Below are 17,669 nucleotides of genomic sequence, written 5' to 3' on the forward strand. Positions count from 1 at the left end.
ATAATCACATTCAAATGCCTGTCATAATAAAGTTTATTAAAAATCAGTCATTGAGTATGAGGATGTACTCAATGGGAATACACTCAAATCTCTATTTCCATGATGCTAGAGAGGCCCAAGTCAAAGACTTCTTTTGTGATTTTATCAGGCAAGGTCAGAATGTCAGAAATCTTTAAAGTATTGCCCATTTTGTTCACCTCCTTGTCTCTAAACCGAACTACTTGAAATTATTCAAGACACTTGTGTGTCTTCTTCCTACCTCTGTCTAGTCTAGTAGCCGACTTTGGGCAAACCTTTCCAGTGGTGGAGCCCAAATCTTTTAAGATACTCTTCTTTTTTCCTTTCCTTTTTTCCTTCCTTCCTCAATGAGAATAGGAAATCACTCACTATTCTCACTTTCTTTTCTCCTGAATAAGTAAATGCAATTTCCCTTCTGTTTTTCTTATGGTTTCTATTTTCCTGCCCATTTCTCTTACTGAATACTTTCCTAATTCTTAAAACATTGAATTCAAATGGAGACATATTACATCATTTTGACTTATTAATTTGAAATTTTTTCACATATTTGGGAAATTTTCAATATGCTCACTGTCCTCAATGACAGGTGCTGCTGACTCTGTAATAGCCTAGTTATTGCACTACTTTTTGACCTTTAAAGAAAGTAGCAAAATGAATAAAATTCATGTGGAAAAAATGCAATTTTTTTTTTCCTGTAAGATCCAGGTCACATTCAGGTCTCTGAATTACTGCCATTTACATTAAAGATGTACACACAGAGTCTGAGGATGAGTAATGCTATTTATATCGGGATAATACTGCAAACTAAAAGAAGGGTAATCGAGGTGGGAAGCACTACAGTATCTTTGGATTAAGCAGGTTTTCTCTAACATCACATAATATTGTCCAAGGACAGAGTATCAACAATAATCAAAACTCTAACAAATCCTTGTACTCTTTTTTTTAGCAAATCAATGAATTACTCAAGTAAATGAAGCACATTAGCTATTCAGTGCATAAATAAATGGTGAACACACGAGAAGAAGCTTGGAGAATGTCTGGGCAGTTTCCTGATGGCAAAAACCTAGAACATGTTTTTCTAATGAGAACTTCACTGTGTCCCTCACTGTGCTGACATTTCTAGGATGCTGGAGCTTCAGAAGCAAGTGTCTTCAAAGTAGTTATTCTGAATAGGAGCCATTTGTGATGGATAAAACTGACACATACAGATCACAATAGAAAATGGCCCCAGTATTTGGTAGTTTTAAGAAAGTAAATTCAAGTGGACAACTTTAGAAGACATTTGTAATTCCAAGTTAAAAATATAATAAAAAAAGATCACTCCCCTCTAATTTTAAGTGTTTAGTTTATACATTGTAGAGTAAAACTTAAAAATAAGCCAAAAGGCACTTAAAAATGTTTATTTAATCACATAAATTCAATTAAAACATGTAGTTGATTGCAATCTTCTTTAAACATTTCATTATTATCTGTCAGAAACATACAACTAGTCTTATTTGCCCTAGTCAGTAGAGAAAGAAAAATTATATCAGTTTTCGGGGTGACAACATCCACAAACCAAAGCCCTTGGTCAGAAATGGCCCAGTCCACAGTGTAGCAGGGAAAGAGAATTCTCACATACTGTAAAAAGGGCACACATTCGATCTATCTTCTCTGGGTTCCTTGGCCCACCATTCTTGTTCAGTCTCACCAGAAACCGCTCACTGAAATGTAGGAAAAAGAGAGAGAGAGAAAGAGAAAGAGAGAAAGAGAGAGAGAGAGAGAGGGAGAGAGAAAGAGACAGAGAAATATGAGGGACCACAAACTACAGAACAAAGACCAGGGCATGTATAAAGAATAATGTATAATCTCAGAAATCCTAAACACTCATGGGATTGTACTCAATGATAGGTGGATAGGGTACAATGTGGATGTAATATCTTATTAGACATGACAGAGAGGCAGAGTGATCTGGTGGAGAGATTTGGATTTTTTAAGTCCGTAGAGACCTTGCCCTAATGCTGGCTCAGACACTAGTTGTGTGAACCTGGATGATTCATTTAACTTTCGAGCCTTATTTGTAAAATGGGGATAGTCTTTCAAATATCTTTTTCACAGGATTGTTGTGCTTTCCACATCTTAAGTTTTATAAAGGTGACGTCTTTGTTAATAAAAACAAAACAGTAGTAGTGATGATATCACTTCAAACTTTTTTTTTAAACACAGAACAAAGTCTTGTGTAGGATAAACATTTGGATGCATTTTAAAAGGGCACTATTATTTAACCATTTAATGTGTATGTCTTGTCTCCCTAATAGGGTTATACGTTTCTTGGGAGCAGGGATCATGAGTCATATTTCACCTGTACTCCCCCAAAGACCCAACATCAATGTTAAACACAGAGAAGTCACCAGGATACTTTGAACTGAGTCAGGCAGTGAGATTATCATAGCAAAAGAAAGCAATACATATCATAGCACATCTGGGAGAACATAAGGTCCAGTAGAATATAGGGTGTCCCCAAAGTCTTAGTGTGGGTTAGAGTTTTAAAAGCTTTAAAACCAACTTAAGTTTTAATAGCTTAAACCAGCACTAAGACTTTTGGGACACCCTGTATAAATAAGCTCCTTAAAGGCATTTCATTTTGTCTTTGAAGTGCCCTGGTGTGTGTGTGTATGAAAGAGAGAGAAGTATGGACATGTGATTTCATGCATATAGGGAACTCCCAGAATGAAAGTCCCTTATCTGATGAAAGCTATCAACTTCTCTGCAATTTACAATTTGAAAATTATTCAGGGCAATGAGAGATTAAGTGACTTGTCCCTCTCGCCTGGCCTCCAGGCGCACATCTCTCACTACCTGCTAGGCATCTTCACTTTAACAAGCCGTGTAGACACCTCAAACTTGACATGTTTAAAAGAGAACCTGTTATGTTTCTCCCCCAACCTACTCTTCCTCCTGTCTTCTTTTGGCCAGAGGTAACAACAATTCATAACCTATGAATCGTCCTTGACTCTTCTCTCTTCTTCAACCCTCCCCACCCATCATCTGATTAGTTGCCAAGCCTTGTTGATTTTCCCTTTCCAACATCTCTTGCCTTTGTGCTCTGGTCTCCACTCACCACCACAGTCTCCCTAGTTCAGGTTCTCATCGGCTCTTGCCTGGAAGCTTCCTTAGATGTGTCTCCATCTCAAGCTTCTCCTTTCTAATGTGGCCTGCTGACAGCTGCCAAAGGGCTACTCTTAGAGCTTAGGTCTGATTTTATCATGCCAATGGTCAAGAAGCTTCAGCGGCTTCCAATTTTCTTTTCTTTTCTTTCTTTCTTTTCTTTTCTTTTCTTTTCTTTTCTTTCTTTTCTTTTCTTTTCTTTTCTTTTCTTTTCAAGGCAATTGGGGTTAAGTGACCTGCCCAGGGTCACACAGCTAGTAAGTGTCAAGTGTTTGGTCTGAGGCCAGATTTGAACTCAGGTCCTCCTGACTTCAGGGCTGGTGCTCTATCCACTGCGCCACCTAGCTGCTCCCCAACCTTCTTTTTGACATTGAAAGTCCTCTCAGTTTGTCACTAGGCTGTCACACCATTCTCTTCATTCCATTCATAGTAGCTTCCTTGCCATTCTCTAGGCACGCTATCCCATCTGTGCCCTGGATGCCTTTGCCCAAGCTCTCTCCTATTCCTAAAATGCCCTAGAATGCTCTCGCTCTTTACCTGTGCCTCTTGGGACCGCATTTTCTGTCAATGCTTAGCTCCAGTGCCACTTGCTTCAAGAGGCCTTTCCTCGTTCCTGTAGTTAGCACCCTGCCCCAATGGTTTTTTACTAATTTGTATATATTCTGGGTTTATTTATTGGTAAACATGTGATATATCTCTTAGGGGCAGCTGGGTGGCATAGTGGATGGATTACTGGGCTTGGAGTCAGGAAGACGTGGGTTCAAATCCAGCCTCAGACATTTACTAGCCGTATGACTCTGGACAAGTCACTTAACCCTTTTTGTCTCAATTTCCTTACTCAAGAAATGAGCTGGAGAAGGAAATGGCAAACCAGTTGATATCTTTGCCAAGAAAACCCCAAATGAGGTCACAAAAAGTCAGACATGACTGAAAAATGACTTAACAACAAAGAATACCCCTAGCAGAACATAAGACCATTGAGAGTAGGAACAACCTATTTTGGATTCTGGTGCCTAGCATAGCTTAGAACATAGTAGGCACTGCTTCACTGATTAATTGATTTTGGACTTCAAGGCCAGCTCTTCTACACACCATATCATATTGTCTTTCATGCTGCTTTGCACACAAGAAGGACTTGATTGAATCACCTAAATTACATCCACCCTTACAGAGAGACTTAAGATCTATAAGGGGGAAAAAGTTAGTGAGGAATCCTATAGAAATGTATGTCATGTTGAGAGTGGAAAAGGTAAAAACACAAAGTATGAGGAAACCCTAATTAATAGAATGCTTAGTCAGAGTAGAGACACCAAAAGTCTTATCACAAAAAGTAATCCATATGCTTTTGGTTGGAAGTTTATAAGCATTTCAAATACCTTGTGAAACTATGTCAACATATTTTATTTTGGCTAAGTAGAACTGTGGAAAGAGTGTTGGACTTGGATTCAGGAAACCTGAGTTCAAATCCAGCCTGAGACACTTACTAGCTGTGTGACCTTGGGCAAGTCACTTAATCACCGTCTGCCACAGTTTCTTCATTTGTAAAATGGGGATGATAATAGCACCTACCTCCTAGGACTGTGGAGAGGATCAAATGAAATAATATTTGTAAGGTGCTCTGCAAATCTTAAAACACTATGTAAATGCTAGCTGTTACTATTACAATCAATTATCTCTATTCTTTCCTCAAGTTTATTCTCTATTAGCAAAACCTCAATATTTCCATGATCTATGTTTTGCTTGATGTGGATTCCCTCTCTCCTAATGTATATCATAAGTATAATAGTCTTCATGAATTGCTGAAAAAGCCATCAGTCTGTAGCAACCTGGTGATGGGTAATGGACTTCTCTGAAATTAGCCAGGATGGTACTCAGAAAACAGATATACAGTCCATTGATGAAATGAAGGGGCGAGATTAGATTATCTCTAAGGACACTTCCAGGTCAAACCTGTATTACAAGCATTAGAGTGATTTATTTTTCCCTTGATCCTCCCATCATGTACCTGTAGTATGTATGATAAGTGAATGATAGGTATTGCAAATACTATGCTAGGATGACAAAATCACTTGTAATTTTAACTGTAAAGGTTGCTATGGAAAAAGGAAATGGGAATAGTAAAAGCGTGAAAGAATCAGGGTTACAGGAGGGGTGGGAAGTCAAATTATAAGGAAAACTTCAAAGGCTGTGTGCAGGGAGCTCCTGTTCACACTACATAATAAAGATGAATGGAACAACTAGCTTTGGCCGCCTACAGTGCTGGTACTAAACCATTTGGATGCGCTCTCTGTTCAAAGCATAGGAGTTCCACGTGGTGGGAAGCGGCTCCTGTTGACCTGATTCCAAGACACGGCCCCCACCAGATTCACTGCAGCTATATTCAGCTGAGGCTCTAAATTTGACAACTTTCCAACCTAATTTCTCCCTAATGGTAGAGAAGTGGGGGACCACTAGGTCAGAATATTTGATGCAACGGCAGATATAATCACTTATGGGTGTTTTTGGTTTTTTCCTTTGGCACCAAGGAATCAATCTGGAGGTAGACTGGGAAATGTTTGTGAAATAAATTTAAAAAGTCATCAACAAGAAATATCAAAAAACCCCCCAGAAAATGGAAAAGCCTTAATAGAATTAGCAAAATGAATTCAGCCAACTCAATAACAATAAATTAATTCTTTAATCTGCTTGACATTTTAATTCCTAGATGCCCTCTAGACTGCAAATGTATGACCTAGAAATTTGGGGGCAGCACACATTTGTAAAGGGAACAAATAAAAGTCTTGCAAACATTGGTCATTTAGGAGCTTTAAACATTTTTCTTCTTAATGTTGAAAAGATAAGGTGAATTTCCATTATAAGAGACAAGCTTCTCCATTGTCTCTCCCAGTCCTGAACAGTAAAGAAAGTGATTGAGAGAAGTGTTTGTCAATGGGGCACCAAAGAAATAACCAAGAATGTTGTGGTTTTGGTGGTGGTGGTGTGGTGTGTGTGTGTGTGTGTGTGTGTGTGTGTGTGTGTGTGTGTGTAAATACATGGACTTTAAGGCCATGTAGTCAGAAGTCATCTTTTAAAGGTCGTCCTCTCCTTCCCCTAACCTCCTCCTTGGCTTCTCACTCTTCTTCTAGCAGCATGTAGAAATGGGAGGGATTGTCCTCCCGTTCCCCTCCCACTGGGGCCATTCATAACCGATCAATCCATATCTTTAGGATTAGTGTGTTTGATCTGTCTGGCTAAAGCACCATCAAATCAAGCTTTCAGGGATCAAGAAGAGCCCTCTAGATAGCCTAGGTGCCTAATTCCACTGGCCATGATGTGATTATCTCATCATGTATAGACTCTTTCTGGGGCTCTCGAGCACATTTTCTTCTCAGAAATCAAGCAACAGCAGGGTCATGTTCATCAAGTAGGTAGTAGGTGATGTTTCAGTGGTCAAGATCCGGGACTGGCTGACTAGGTTTTGAAGCGAGCTAGCAGCTGAACCTTTAGAGAGCTTAACCATTTTTTGTGTCACGGATCCCTCTGGCAGTGTCTGGTGAAGCCTACGGACCCCTTCTCAGAATCATGTTTTCAAATACTCTAAATAAGATGTATAGGATTTTGAAGGAAACTACTTATATTGAAATATAATTATCAAGCTATTTAAACAATGAATTTATAAACCTTAGGTTAAGAAAAGCTAAAAGGGTAACAGGACCAAATTTATATGTAAATCTACTTTTTTTTCTAATGATCAATTTTAGACTTTATGAGAAAATGGCTAAACTTGGAAACTGAAAAATAAAAAGGTTTTTATCCATCCATATTTAAATGCTCTTTGGGGGCTGTGTAGGGGATGAATGTACTGGTGATACAAATGTAAATATAGTAAATTCAATTCAATAAACATTTATTAAATGTCTACTGTATGCAAATATATAGTCTCTATGTTTGGCCAAAACGCACAGAAACAAAATTAGGATAAAAGTAATACTTATAAGGCTTTAAAGTTTGCAAATCACTTTATATACTTTTCATCTACATCTCACAACATCCCTGTAGGGCAGGTATGTGTTATCATTTCTGTCTTACAGATGAGGAAAATGATGCTCCCAGTTACCCAATTAGCAAATGCTGGAGATGGATTCAAACCTAAGTCATCCTGATTCAGGGATCAGCCTTCTCCCCACTATGCTAGGCTGCCACATATTTTAACAAGCTGAGCCAAATGATGATAAACACAGTATAATATAAAAGCCTGGAAGAGGTTGGATTTAGCATGATAGTGTTTGGCAGTCTATACTCATCAACATAATCAACTCATGGCCAAATGTCCATTCCCGTTTTCTGGATTTGCTGCCAAAGTAAGCCTTTCGCTCTGGTTCTGCAAAAAACAAAAACCAAAACACAGCAAAACAAAAAAACCCACCCAAACCAGCCCAGCTCTCCTGCCCCTCCTCCGTATGAGGAGCACTAAAAATAAATAATAGGCCAAGAAGTGCTCACAGCACAGGTAAAGTTAAACTTACCAGAAGCCCACCAATTTGAAATCAGAGTGGAATAAGGAAGGCATTATTTACTATCATCCAAATCAGTATGAAACACATATCACTGGTCACATTGGACCATTGTGAAGCCCCAGTGTAAGAAGACAACTAAACCATCGGAAATAGAGTTAAGGAAGGCCTAAGGAGCAGCGGTTAGTCATCAATTAAAAGTCCCGTTTGGGGGGCTAGGTGGTGGATAGAGCACCATGCCTGCCTGCCATCAGCAAGACCTGAGTTCAAATCTAGCCTCAGACGCTAGCTGTGAGACCCTGGGCAAGTCACTTCACCCTGTTTGCCTCAGTTTCTTCATGTATAACATGAGCTGGAGAAGGAAGTGGCAAACCACTCCAGCATCTTTGCCAAGAAAACCCCAACCAGGGCCATGAACAGACAGACACAATTAAAACAACCGAATAACAATAACAGCAAAAAGGTCTCTGTTACAAAGAGGCCAGATTTCAACATAGTCCCTGGCAACATAGGAGGCCCATTAGCTGATTTTTCTCTGGTTGACCCTTATGCCAAAATGGACTACAATCAGACAATGATAGACTTGGAAACAAACAAAACTAAAAGAAGCACGCTGTGCGATAGAACGTGCTTTGGAAGAACCTGCTAACTATGCAAGACTCCTTTTGATTATTTGCTTGCTATAAAAGAGGTGGCAACAGAAAGCACTATAACCGTTCACAAGCCTGAAAACTTATTTTCTTATATCATTCAAGGAGGGTTTAGTTAACTCTGCCAAATTATCGCTAAAGCCAATGTGAAGCCCTGGGGAGGCAGCCAGTGATCCTAACAACTGCTGCCTGGAAAGCTACACTAAATTAGAACATTTTGGAAATGTGGTCACCAGGGGAAAAATTTGTTTTTGTGCCCGTGATATCACTAAATGCCAAGGAGAGCTTATGACTGCTGGAGAGCCCTTTTCTCTACCTCTCCTGTTTTGAGCTTGGCCTGAAGGCAAGAATCTTTCCAAAGATGCAGCCTCTTCTAGCCCATAATGACTCTATGAACAATTTGTCAATTTCTAACAATAAAAATTAGATTATTGACAGCAATGATAACAAAAAATGTAAAACAAATATTTTAAAATCCAATGTTAAAAGTTCAGAGTTCAGTTTGCTTGTTTCAAGTATAACATACTTGATTTGGTAAGGGGATGACCCTGGGTTCTCCTAGGCAAGGCCAGTGGAGCATCTGATTTGGTCCTCTACCTGGTTCACCCATGTTGGTAAAGCTTTGAGTGTGTGGCTGATGCTGAAATTAAGTTTGGAGAAGGTCATCAATGAGGTTGGCTGCCGGATGATGAATTTTTCAGTCATAGCAGTTTTTGAAGACCAATAAATGAATCGATAAGCATTTATTAAGGGCCAACTATATTCCAGAAATGGTGCTGAACGTTGGGAATACAAGGATGAAAGTGAGACAGTTCCTGCCCTCAAGAAGCATAAATGATACTGATTATAGGAGTTCACACTTGTACCACTACTCCTTTAGCCATTCTCCCATCAATGTCATGCCTTAAAGAGAAGTCAAGACTCACTTCCTCACCAACTCTTCATGTTTTAGCTTCCTGTAAATATGGCTTCTTCTTTCTAATGAAATTGCTCTTTTGAAGATCACAAATTACCTATTAATTATTACATCCAATTCCTTTTCTTGATACTTTTCTACTTCAGCTTCAAGGTAGTGTTTCCCATTGTTGACAACTGCCTCCATTTTGAGATCTCTCTTTTGGAGGTTGCCGAGACACTGAACTGCTTTCATTCTTTTCACACATTTCTGGTTCTTCTTCCATTTTCCTCCTACATATATATCTGTTTTCCAAGGTTCTGTTCTCAGCATTCTTGTTATTCCACACTATCTATTTTGGTTTTCTAACCCATCCTCTAAATTCCAACTATTAACTGCATAAAGATGATTCTCTCCCAAACTCCTGTTTCTAATTCTGAACTGCCTGCAGCTCATTTGGGTATCTGTTGTGATTTCAAACCCGGTCTTTCTAAATGTAATTATCTTCTTCCCAAAACGGATTCTCTTTCTTTATTTCTTTATTTTTGTTAATGGCTCCATCATTCTTTGAGTCAGCCATATTCAAAACCTGCATGGCATCTTTAAGGTTTTGAGTTTCCCTCTCCCTCATACCCCAACACATCTAATTTATTGCTAAGTGAAATGGATTCTAGTTCTGCAGTCTCTCCCATCTGTCCCTTACTTTCCATTTCCACACCCACCACTTTAGTTCAGACTCTGTCTCTCACCTAGAGCATTATAGTCACCTCCTAATTGATTTTGTTATCTCTATTTTCTTCCTCCTCCAGGCTATCCTAAAAATGCTTTCAAGTGTCATTTTAATGCATAGCTCTGATTATGTTGCTTCCCTGTTAAAAACCTTCAGTGGCTTTCCATTAATTACTGAATTAAACTCAAACTCCTTGGCCTAACTGGTATCTGAGATCCTCTGAGATCTATTCCCAGTTTCTTTCCCCTACTTTATCTCTCATTACTCCCCTATACATATTCTATGCTTCAATGAAACTGGATATTCCTTATTTTTCCAACACGCCTTGCACTTTCTTTTTATTTTTTTTAATTAAAATTATTTATTTTATTTTGAACTTAAGAAATAAAACAAACATTCCCTTCACTTTCTTATCCCTACATCTTTACTGATATAATTCCTGTCGATTGGAATACCCTCTTCTCCTCCTCACGTCATGTAAGGCCTGGTTTAAGTGCCATCTCCCCCATGAAGCCTTCCCTGATCTCCCTGGCTAGATGTGAATGGTAGCCCTGCACTCCCTGAAAGCATTTTGTGCCTTTCTAACTTTACTGATCCAATGATATTTTAACTACCTGTATGTATCTGATTTCCCCTGAGTATGAGCAATTTGAAAGAAGAGCAAGTTTTCCCTTGTGTTACCTCATAGTTCCTAATATAGGATATCTTTCACTCGTTGTATGGGGCCACTGAATATTTGTGGAGTGAACTTAGAACCATCCCTAAACATACAGAGACTTTATATCTAACTCTGACACTTCCCAGCTATGTGAATCACTTAACTTCTGATTGCTGACAAAACGGATACACTGGAGGAGGACATGGCAGACCACTCCAGTATCTTTGCCAAGAAAATCCCTATTGGAGTCCCCAAGAGTCAGACACAACCAAAACAACTGAACTGGTGCTTCTATTCAAGAGAACCGAGAACAAGGAGAATACAGAGAATCAATGAAAGATCCAGAAAACAGCAGTTTTCCAAAATGCAACATGTTCTGTGGGTCCTGTGGGCACGTTCATCTAAGCTTTTGTGGGAACAGAGACTGTCTAAAGACTCCAAGCTCACTCAAAAGGCAGAGGAAAAACAATTGGACATTTAAGACATACATACCTGTAGGAAGAACCTGTTTCCCCTCCCACACTCCATCATAGCTGAGTGATTTAGAGTCTCATTCCTGCTCCCTTATCAGGGGAAAACCAAGTGCTAAGGCAGCTATCACTTATGCTGTCCAGCTAAAGATCGCCCCTCCCCAATACAACTGGAAATTGGTGGAGGTCACACTATGGAGGGAGAATCCTTCCTCTCAGCCTTTGTTAGGCTGAGCACCAAATTCAATATGTCCTTTTTCTCCTTTCAGGAGGCTATCCACCACTTACAGAACTGGCAAGCTCATCTTGCTGAGTTGTTTTTCAAATGTGACCAATACTTTGAGATCCCATTTGGGGTTTTGTTGGCAAAGATAGTGGAGTGGTTTGCCATTTCCTTCTCCAGATCATTTACAGATGAGGAAACTGAGGCAAACTGAGTAAAGTGACTTGTCAAGGGTCACACAGCTAGTAAGTGTCTGGGGTAGGATTTGAATTCATGAAGGTGAATTTTCCTGGTTCCAAGTCCAGTGTTCTATTCACTGTGTCACTTAGTTCTCTACCTTGCTGAGGTAACAAGGCACCTCAAGACTGAGACAGGAGACAGCATGTTACAGCTGAGTCAAACCACTACTGCCTTGACCACCACTTCCCTTCAGACCCGGACAGAGATAGTCCTAAACCTGAATCCAAGAGTTCTGGGAATATGTCCTCTAGACCACTGTTCCTGCTTCCAGTCCAGCCCCAGAATCCTTCAACCAGGCAAGCAACCCTTGTAAAGATGTAACCTGGCCACTTCTGCCTCCTCAGAAGCAACACCTGCTTATGGCTCATAAAAGAAGACTATTACCACTAAAGTCCTTGACACTGTCAAATGGTTCACTATCAGAAACAGAAATGTCGTTAGAGAAGATGTATTACCATCTGCCTTGCCCCTATATTTTACGTGCTATGGGACCATCGTGTAAACTTTGCAGCTGAGACCTCCTCTAAATATTGTCTTCCCTACTAGAATGTGAGTGCTTTTAGTTTAGGCACCATCTTGCTTCTCTATTTGTACCACATTACTTTGCACACAGTGAGCATTTAATAATACATGCTTTTCTATTCCTTTGACCAAGGTAGAATACATTTGCAAAATTTGGTTCTGCTGAGCCAGATGGGGTACAACCAACAACAGAAAAGTCAATCTGGCAGTTGTCTCCTAAACCACTGATAAGTGGTGAAGAAATATTGATGGCTCAGACCCTCTAGAGACGTTGCCTTTTACATCTAACATAAATTTTTATAAAGTAAGCAGCCCTTGAAAAGGGAAAAGAAGCTTCAATTGGAAATTCCAAGGCAGGCAACTTAACAAGTAATGTAATTCTTCTCTTTTGGGGTTTCTGAAACTGGCAAAGTTTTAATGCATATCTTGGCAAGATTTTTTTTTTGAAGATAGTTTTACTTTGATCATAGGTAGGGTCCTTAAAATTTAATGATGAACACGAGTGGTCTGGAAATGTCTATGAACTCAGGAGTCAGTAACTTGGTGAATAAGAGAAGGAAACTTTTGTCTGAATTGTTTTTAGAGTATAGCACCCACAGAGGTGGGCAGCTAGTTGGCGCAGTGAACAGAGTGCAGTGCCTGGAATCAGGAAGACCTGAGTTCAAATCCAACCTCAGACACCTACTATCATGGGACCCTCGACAAGTCACTTAACTCTGTTTACCTCAGTTTCCTCATCTGTAAATGATCCGGAGAAGGAAATGGCAAACCACTCCAGTATCTTTGCCAAGAGAATCCCAAATGGGGTTTCAAAGTATCAGTCACAGGGCAAGTAGGTGGCGCAGTGGATACAGCACCAGCCCTGAAGTCAGGAGGACCTGAGTCCAAGTTCGGCCTCAGACCAAACACTTGACACTTACTAGCTGTGTGACCCTGGGCAAGTCACTTAACCCCAATTGTCTAAAAACAAACAAACAAACAAACAAACAATGCAAAGTATCTGTCACAACTGAAATGACAACAACAAACCTACAGAGGTGTCTGGATGATGGGCACAGGTGATAAGTTGCCCATACCCGGGTTAGATTTCTTTATCAAGTCAACAATTTGCTAGACTTGCAAACAGCTTCTGCTATTTCCAGGTATGTGGTCTTATCCCATCACTTTGATTTCTCTTTTTGTTTCTGGAGCTTCTTTTCCCAATCAGGACCCCAAATACTGCAGTTTTCCTGGTTGCTGTTGGTACCTGTGGCTACCATGTACTTAGGAAGGAGTGAAATTCATCACTGAACATTGGCAATAAAAATATAAATCTAAATATCCAAAAATAATATATAAACATAAATGTCAAAATTAAGGCACATCAATGAACATCTTATTTTAGTCCCACAACAACAGTGATGTTTGCAAACTCCTTGAAAATGGATCCATATTTAATCTAACTTTCCAAATAAAAAATTCATAGTATCTTATTGTCACTGTACTTGTTTGGTCATGGGGATCATAGATTTAGAGCTGAAAGTAACTTTGGAGAGACTGTTTCACATTACAGATTTGTTTTGCTGAAGAAGAAACTGAGGCCTGTTGGCAAGGCAGTGACTTGCTTACCATCACACAGGAAAGAAAATCGCAGAGACAGCATTTTAATACAAGCCCTCTAACTTCAGGTCCAGGGCTCTTTTCAGCATACCCTGCTGCTTCAGTTGGTGATGAAGTAATATCACTTACTTGTTGATAAATAACTTCTTCATAAATAATTTAACTTTACTAGTAACTGAATTGCTTCAATTGTGCTTGAAAATGAGAAATGATCAAGGGAGTAGAGGGAACAGGACAAGGGATTTCTTCATTTGTGTGGCAAACAGTCCCACTAGTCAAGCCTATAGACTGTTTCCCTTCTAGCCCAACTGCAAGCAGTTTGATCACATCACATAGGGTTCGGCAGAGAAAAGGGGCTTGTTGGTGTTGGATTGATTATCTTAATATCTATTGGTTTTTATATTGATTCTGGTTTCCTTCTCAACCAGTGGTACTTCTTTTTTCAAATCAGGCAGGGCCCTCAGGGCTGGGGCTTTAGCAGCTTTATTCAATTTCTTTATTGGATTTTTAAAAATAGGACTTTTCATAGGAATGCCCAACTTGCACTTTTATAATAAAGTAGGCATTTATCTCTCCATTTCATTTCTTAGCTCTTCACTTTTGTTCCCTGGCATATTTCCATGGCTGTTTCACTTTTCCTCATAGGGTACTTATGTTTTTGCTTGTCTGTGTTGGAACCAAAAATGAAAGCTCTTAATCACCAGCAACCTGACAACCCCCCTGATTAATTTGTTCTGGAATAAGTGTAGTGTGAGCTGCTCCAGTTTTTGGTACAACTCCTTATCACTCCTTTGGGTCAAGAAGAAAATGATGAGGTCTGCCTGTAGTAGCACATCTTCCTCTAGGAAATAAAAATGCACTTCAATGCAAGGGAAGAGAACACACTGGGCCAATTCTTAGGAGGCATCATTAAAACCTGGGTAGTATGATGATTCCTTTTTAGCCACTTTCCCCCCATTTATTTGATAGGTGGATGAATTGCAACCATCAGTAATATATATGGGAGTGCCACTCTGGCCAAGGCTTCTCCTCTCTATGATCTGAATAATTAGCGTATGCATTTCTGGGTCTTTGGATGTGGGAGACAACTCTCTGCAATATGATGGGTAAGAGCATGCTGTTGGAGTCCAAGATAAAGCCGTGTAAGTCTATGAACCCCTGCAATGGGTTTTACTATTCGTTTATCTGATTAGTAGGTATATATTACTTCTGTCCCTTTAAAGCTGACAGAAAAGACCCTGTAAGACTCCTCATCAATCTACCTCCAAGGAAACTGGTTTTCATTATATTTGAACATCTCTCCCCATTGCCCATTTTGTTTTCCTTTCCCTGATTCTGATTGCCATATACATAGCCTTTCTCCATAGAGCTGTAACCTGGGCTTCTCTGTGCATGTCCTGTTCTAACATGGAGATGCCCTTTTTTGGGCATGCCCAGTTTGCTGAACATGGAGCCCACTGCATCTCCTACCATGTGAGTGGAGGCATCCTCCTTTGAATGGCTCCTTGAGTTTTTAAAACTGGTGAGGCTGAACTCTCTGATCCCTTTTCAGCTGTGTTCTTTTCCACTCCTCTCTGCTCCTCTCTTTTCCATCAGCCTTATCTGCTGCATCCAAAGGATAAAGATCTCAATTTACCCATGTCAAAGATGCCATGAAATGGTGAGAAGGGAAGGACTTGCCTTCCCCTGATCCCTCTTTTACCCCAGCTCTGAGAACTGGGCTTGTTTCTGTTTTGTGTTGTTTGTTCTACTCAGTTTCAGGTGCTGAAGGTGATCCTCATGGGACCTGAGGGTTCAAGCCATAGCAACCCCAGAGCCAGGATTGTAGGTGGGATAGTGAAGCCAGCCAGGCATGGAAACCCTGAGAAGCCAGGGAGTCTGGGACTCATGTCCAAAGCAGGTTTTGGACCTGGAACTGTGACTGTACTATATGGGAACTGAGCTAAGCTATGAACCCAATCCCCTTCCCATATCCAGAGGCTGAAGTGGTGCAAAGGTGGAAGCAGGATTATGCCTCCCATGTGCTGGGGATTAAATTTGTATATTTGGGATTATATCTTTTTGAAGGAGATATTCCTTTGTAAAAGCAAATCCAATTATTAGTGGCTAAACAGAACTGGGATGCGGAGGACCATTCCCCACAACTGAAGGAATAACATTGGTGGGGGATGAAGGATACCTCTCAATCCCTTTAAGGGTACTGGAGAATACTGGGGGAAGAGTGAAATGTAACATATTCAGCCCTTAGGTGATGGAGTCCACAGTAATCCCTACTACATATCTGTAGGTGACTTTCCTCCTAACCTATACCCATCTTCCTTCAAATTTTTTTTTCTTAGAAAATCATCACAAACCAGAACCACTGGCCTGGAGTGACAGGAGTCACTTCAGGAATATTGGACATTCTTGAGAGCTGAGGCTAACCCTTGCCAAGAGGTGTTTTTATTGCATCATTTGTTTATTTGCTCTTCAGCATTGCATGGGCAACAGCCACAACCTCAACAAGTAGCACGGTGCCATTGATGTCTAGGTGGAAGTCTAACAGTGTCCTGTCAAGGGGTCTGTGTACCCAATTTGGCTATTAGCACACAAAGAGGAATCTGTGCCAGGAGATGACAATATTGAGCAAGAAGAAATGAATCATCTAGGGGGTCCTTGGAAATCTCAGATGCCAGACGAATCCAATTCTGAGGGCAGGAAAGAACAGTGGTGGCATGAGACAACATTATAAAATAAAAAGTTACCCATAAGACTGCATCTAGTATATCTGAGGTATAGATTTTTTTCTAACTCCAGAGATGAGAGATCTTCTTCAATAGCAGACATTTAGCCTCTTTATGGGAAAATGACACGAACACAGAAATGGTTAGAGAAAACAGACTTTGTGATGCATATGCAACAGCTGCAGTCAGTGAATAGACCCTCACCTGATGATCAAAATGAAAGTGCCTCTAACTGAGAGGCGAAGACCTTAGAAATCACTCTGTAGCATTCTAAGAACTAGATTTCAGCTTACTTCAGATAATCACACAACTACATGCAGGTACTACTATGGGCACTCAAGATCTCTTGCAGAAATAGCCCCTATTTTTTTCTAGGGTAACGATGAAGAACCAAGGCATTTGGATTTAATGTAGCTAAATGTAAACTATGACAAGAAATTGTTGCTTCTGACCTGACTCTTGTAATAAAGCAGGTAAACAAATGCTTCTGCTCATATAGAAACAGTTTAGAGGCATGGTTGCTATGCATCACATACACACTAGCTTTTGACCCACGGCTTTATAAAGAATTTAGAAATGACAAGATTTTTTTGAGGGCTATCAGTGGGACCCTGAAAGAGTAAATTTTACAAACTTCATAGAATACAAAGTTTGACTATAAAGTACTGTTAAAAATTAACTTTTAAACAAACACATCAGAACTTATTACCTCCGAGTGAATGTTGTTCCCTTCAAAGAAGTTACCTTGGTAGGCTATGTCCTTTAATTAGTGTTGTCCAAAAGACACTGCAAGAAGCCTTTGGGACATTCTTTGGGGTCTCCTCAATGCTGACAGTCTCTGTCCTCTGAATGCTGGAAACATCCAAATACCATTCAGCAGAAAGCATGGTGAAGATAAATGCCTAAACTGAATCCTATTTTAGAGGGTTCAAAATGAGCTATAGCTCACTTTTAGGTAAAGGACTGAGGATGAATTTTTTTTGGCATGGCTATTGCATCATAAAAGGTGATAGCCAGAAGAGATTTGAGAAATCAGTTAGTTTGACCCACTCATTTTGCTGATGAGGAAATGGGTCCAGAAAGGCTAAATTTTTTGCCTTTGGTCATATAGTTGCTAGGAGAAGCCTACTGTAAATGGCTCTGAAACTCAACTACAAAATGTAAGTGATTTTTCTTTACTGCTCTATCCCATTCTGTTGGCAGCTGACATACCTCACTTGAGATCTTTCCACATACAAAGCTACCCCAGTCTATATGCAATGTTGCATATTTAATTTAAACGAACATTTATTTGTGGCTAT

At 39.9% G+C, this 17,669-nt stretch overlaps 1 protein-coding gene across 1 annotated transcript in view; it reads right to left on the reverse strand.

Moving 5' to 3' along the window:
* Positions 1-17,669, reverse strand: part of DOCK3 (dedicator of cytokinesis 3) — a 512,545-nt gene that overhangs the window by 161,949 nt on the left and 332,927 nt on the right. Inside the window, 1 exon segment of the mRNA XM_020999119.2 lies at positions 1,640-1,721. Coding sequence (XP_020854778.1) covers positions 1,640-1,721 — 82 coding nt within the window.

This window comes from Phascolarctos cinereus, unplaced genomic scaffold (genome assembly GCF_003287225.1).
Source record: "Phascolarctos cinereus isolate Bilbo 61053 unplaced genomic scaffold, phaCin_HiC Scaffold_4;HRSCAF=312, whole genome shotgun sequence".
Lineage (NCBI taxonomy): Eukaryota > Metazoa > Chordata > Mammalia > Diprotodontia > Phascolarctidae > Phascolarctos > Phascolarctos cinereus.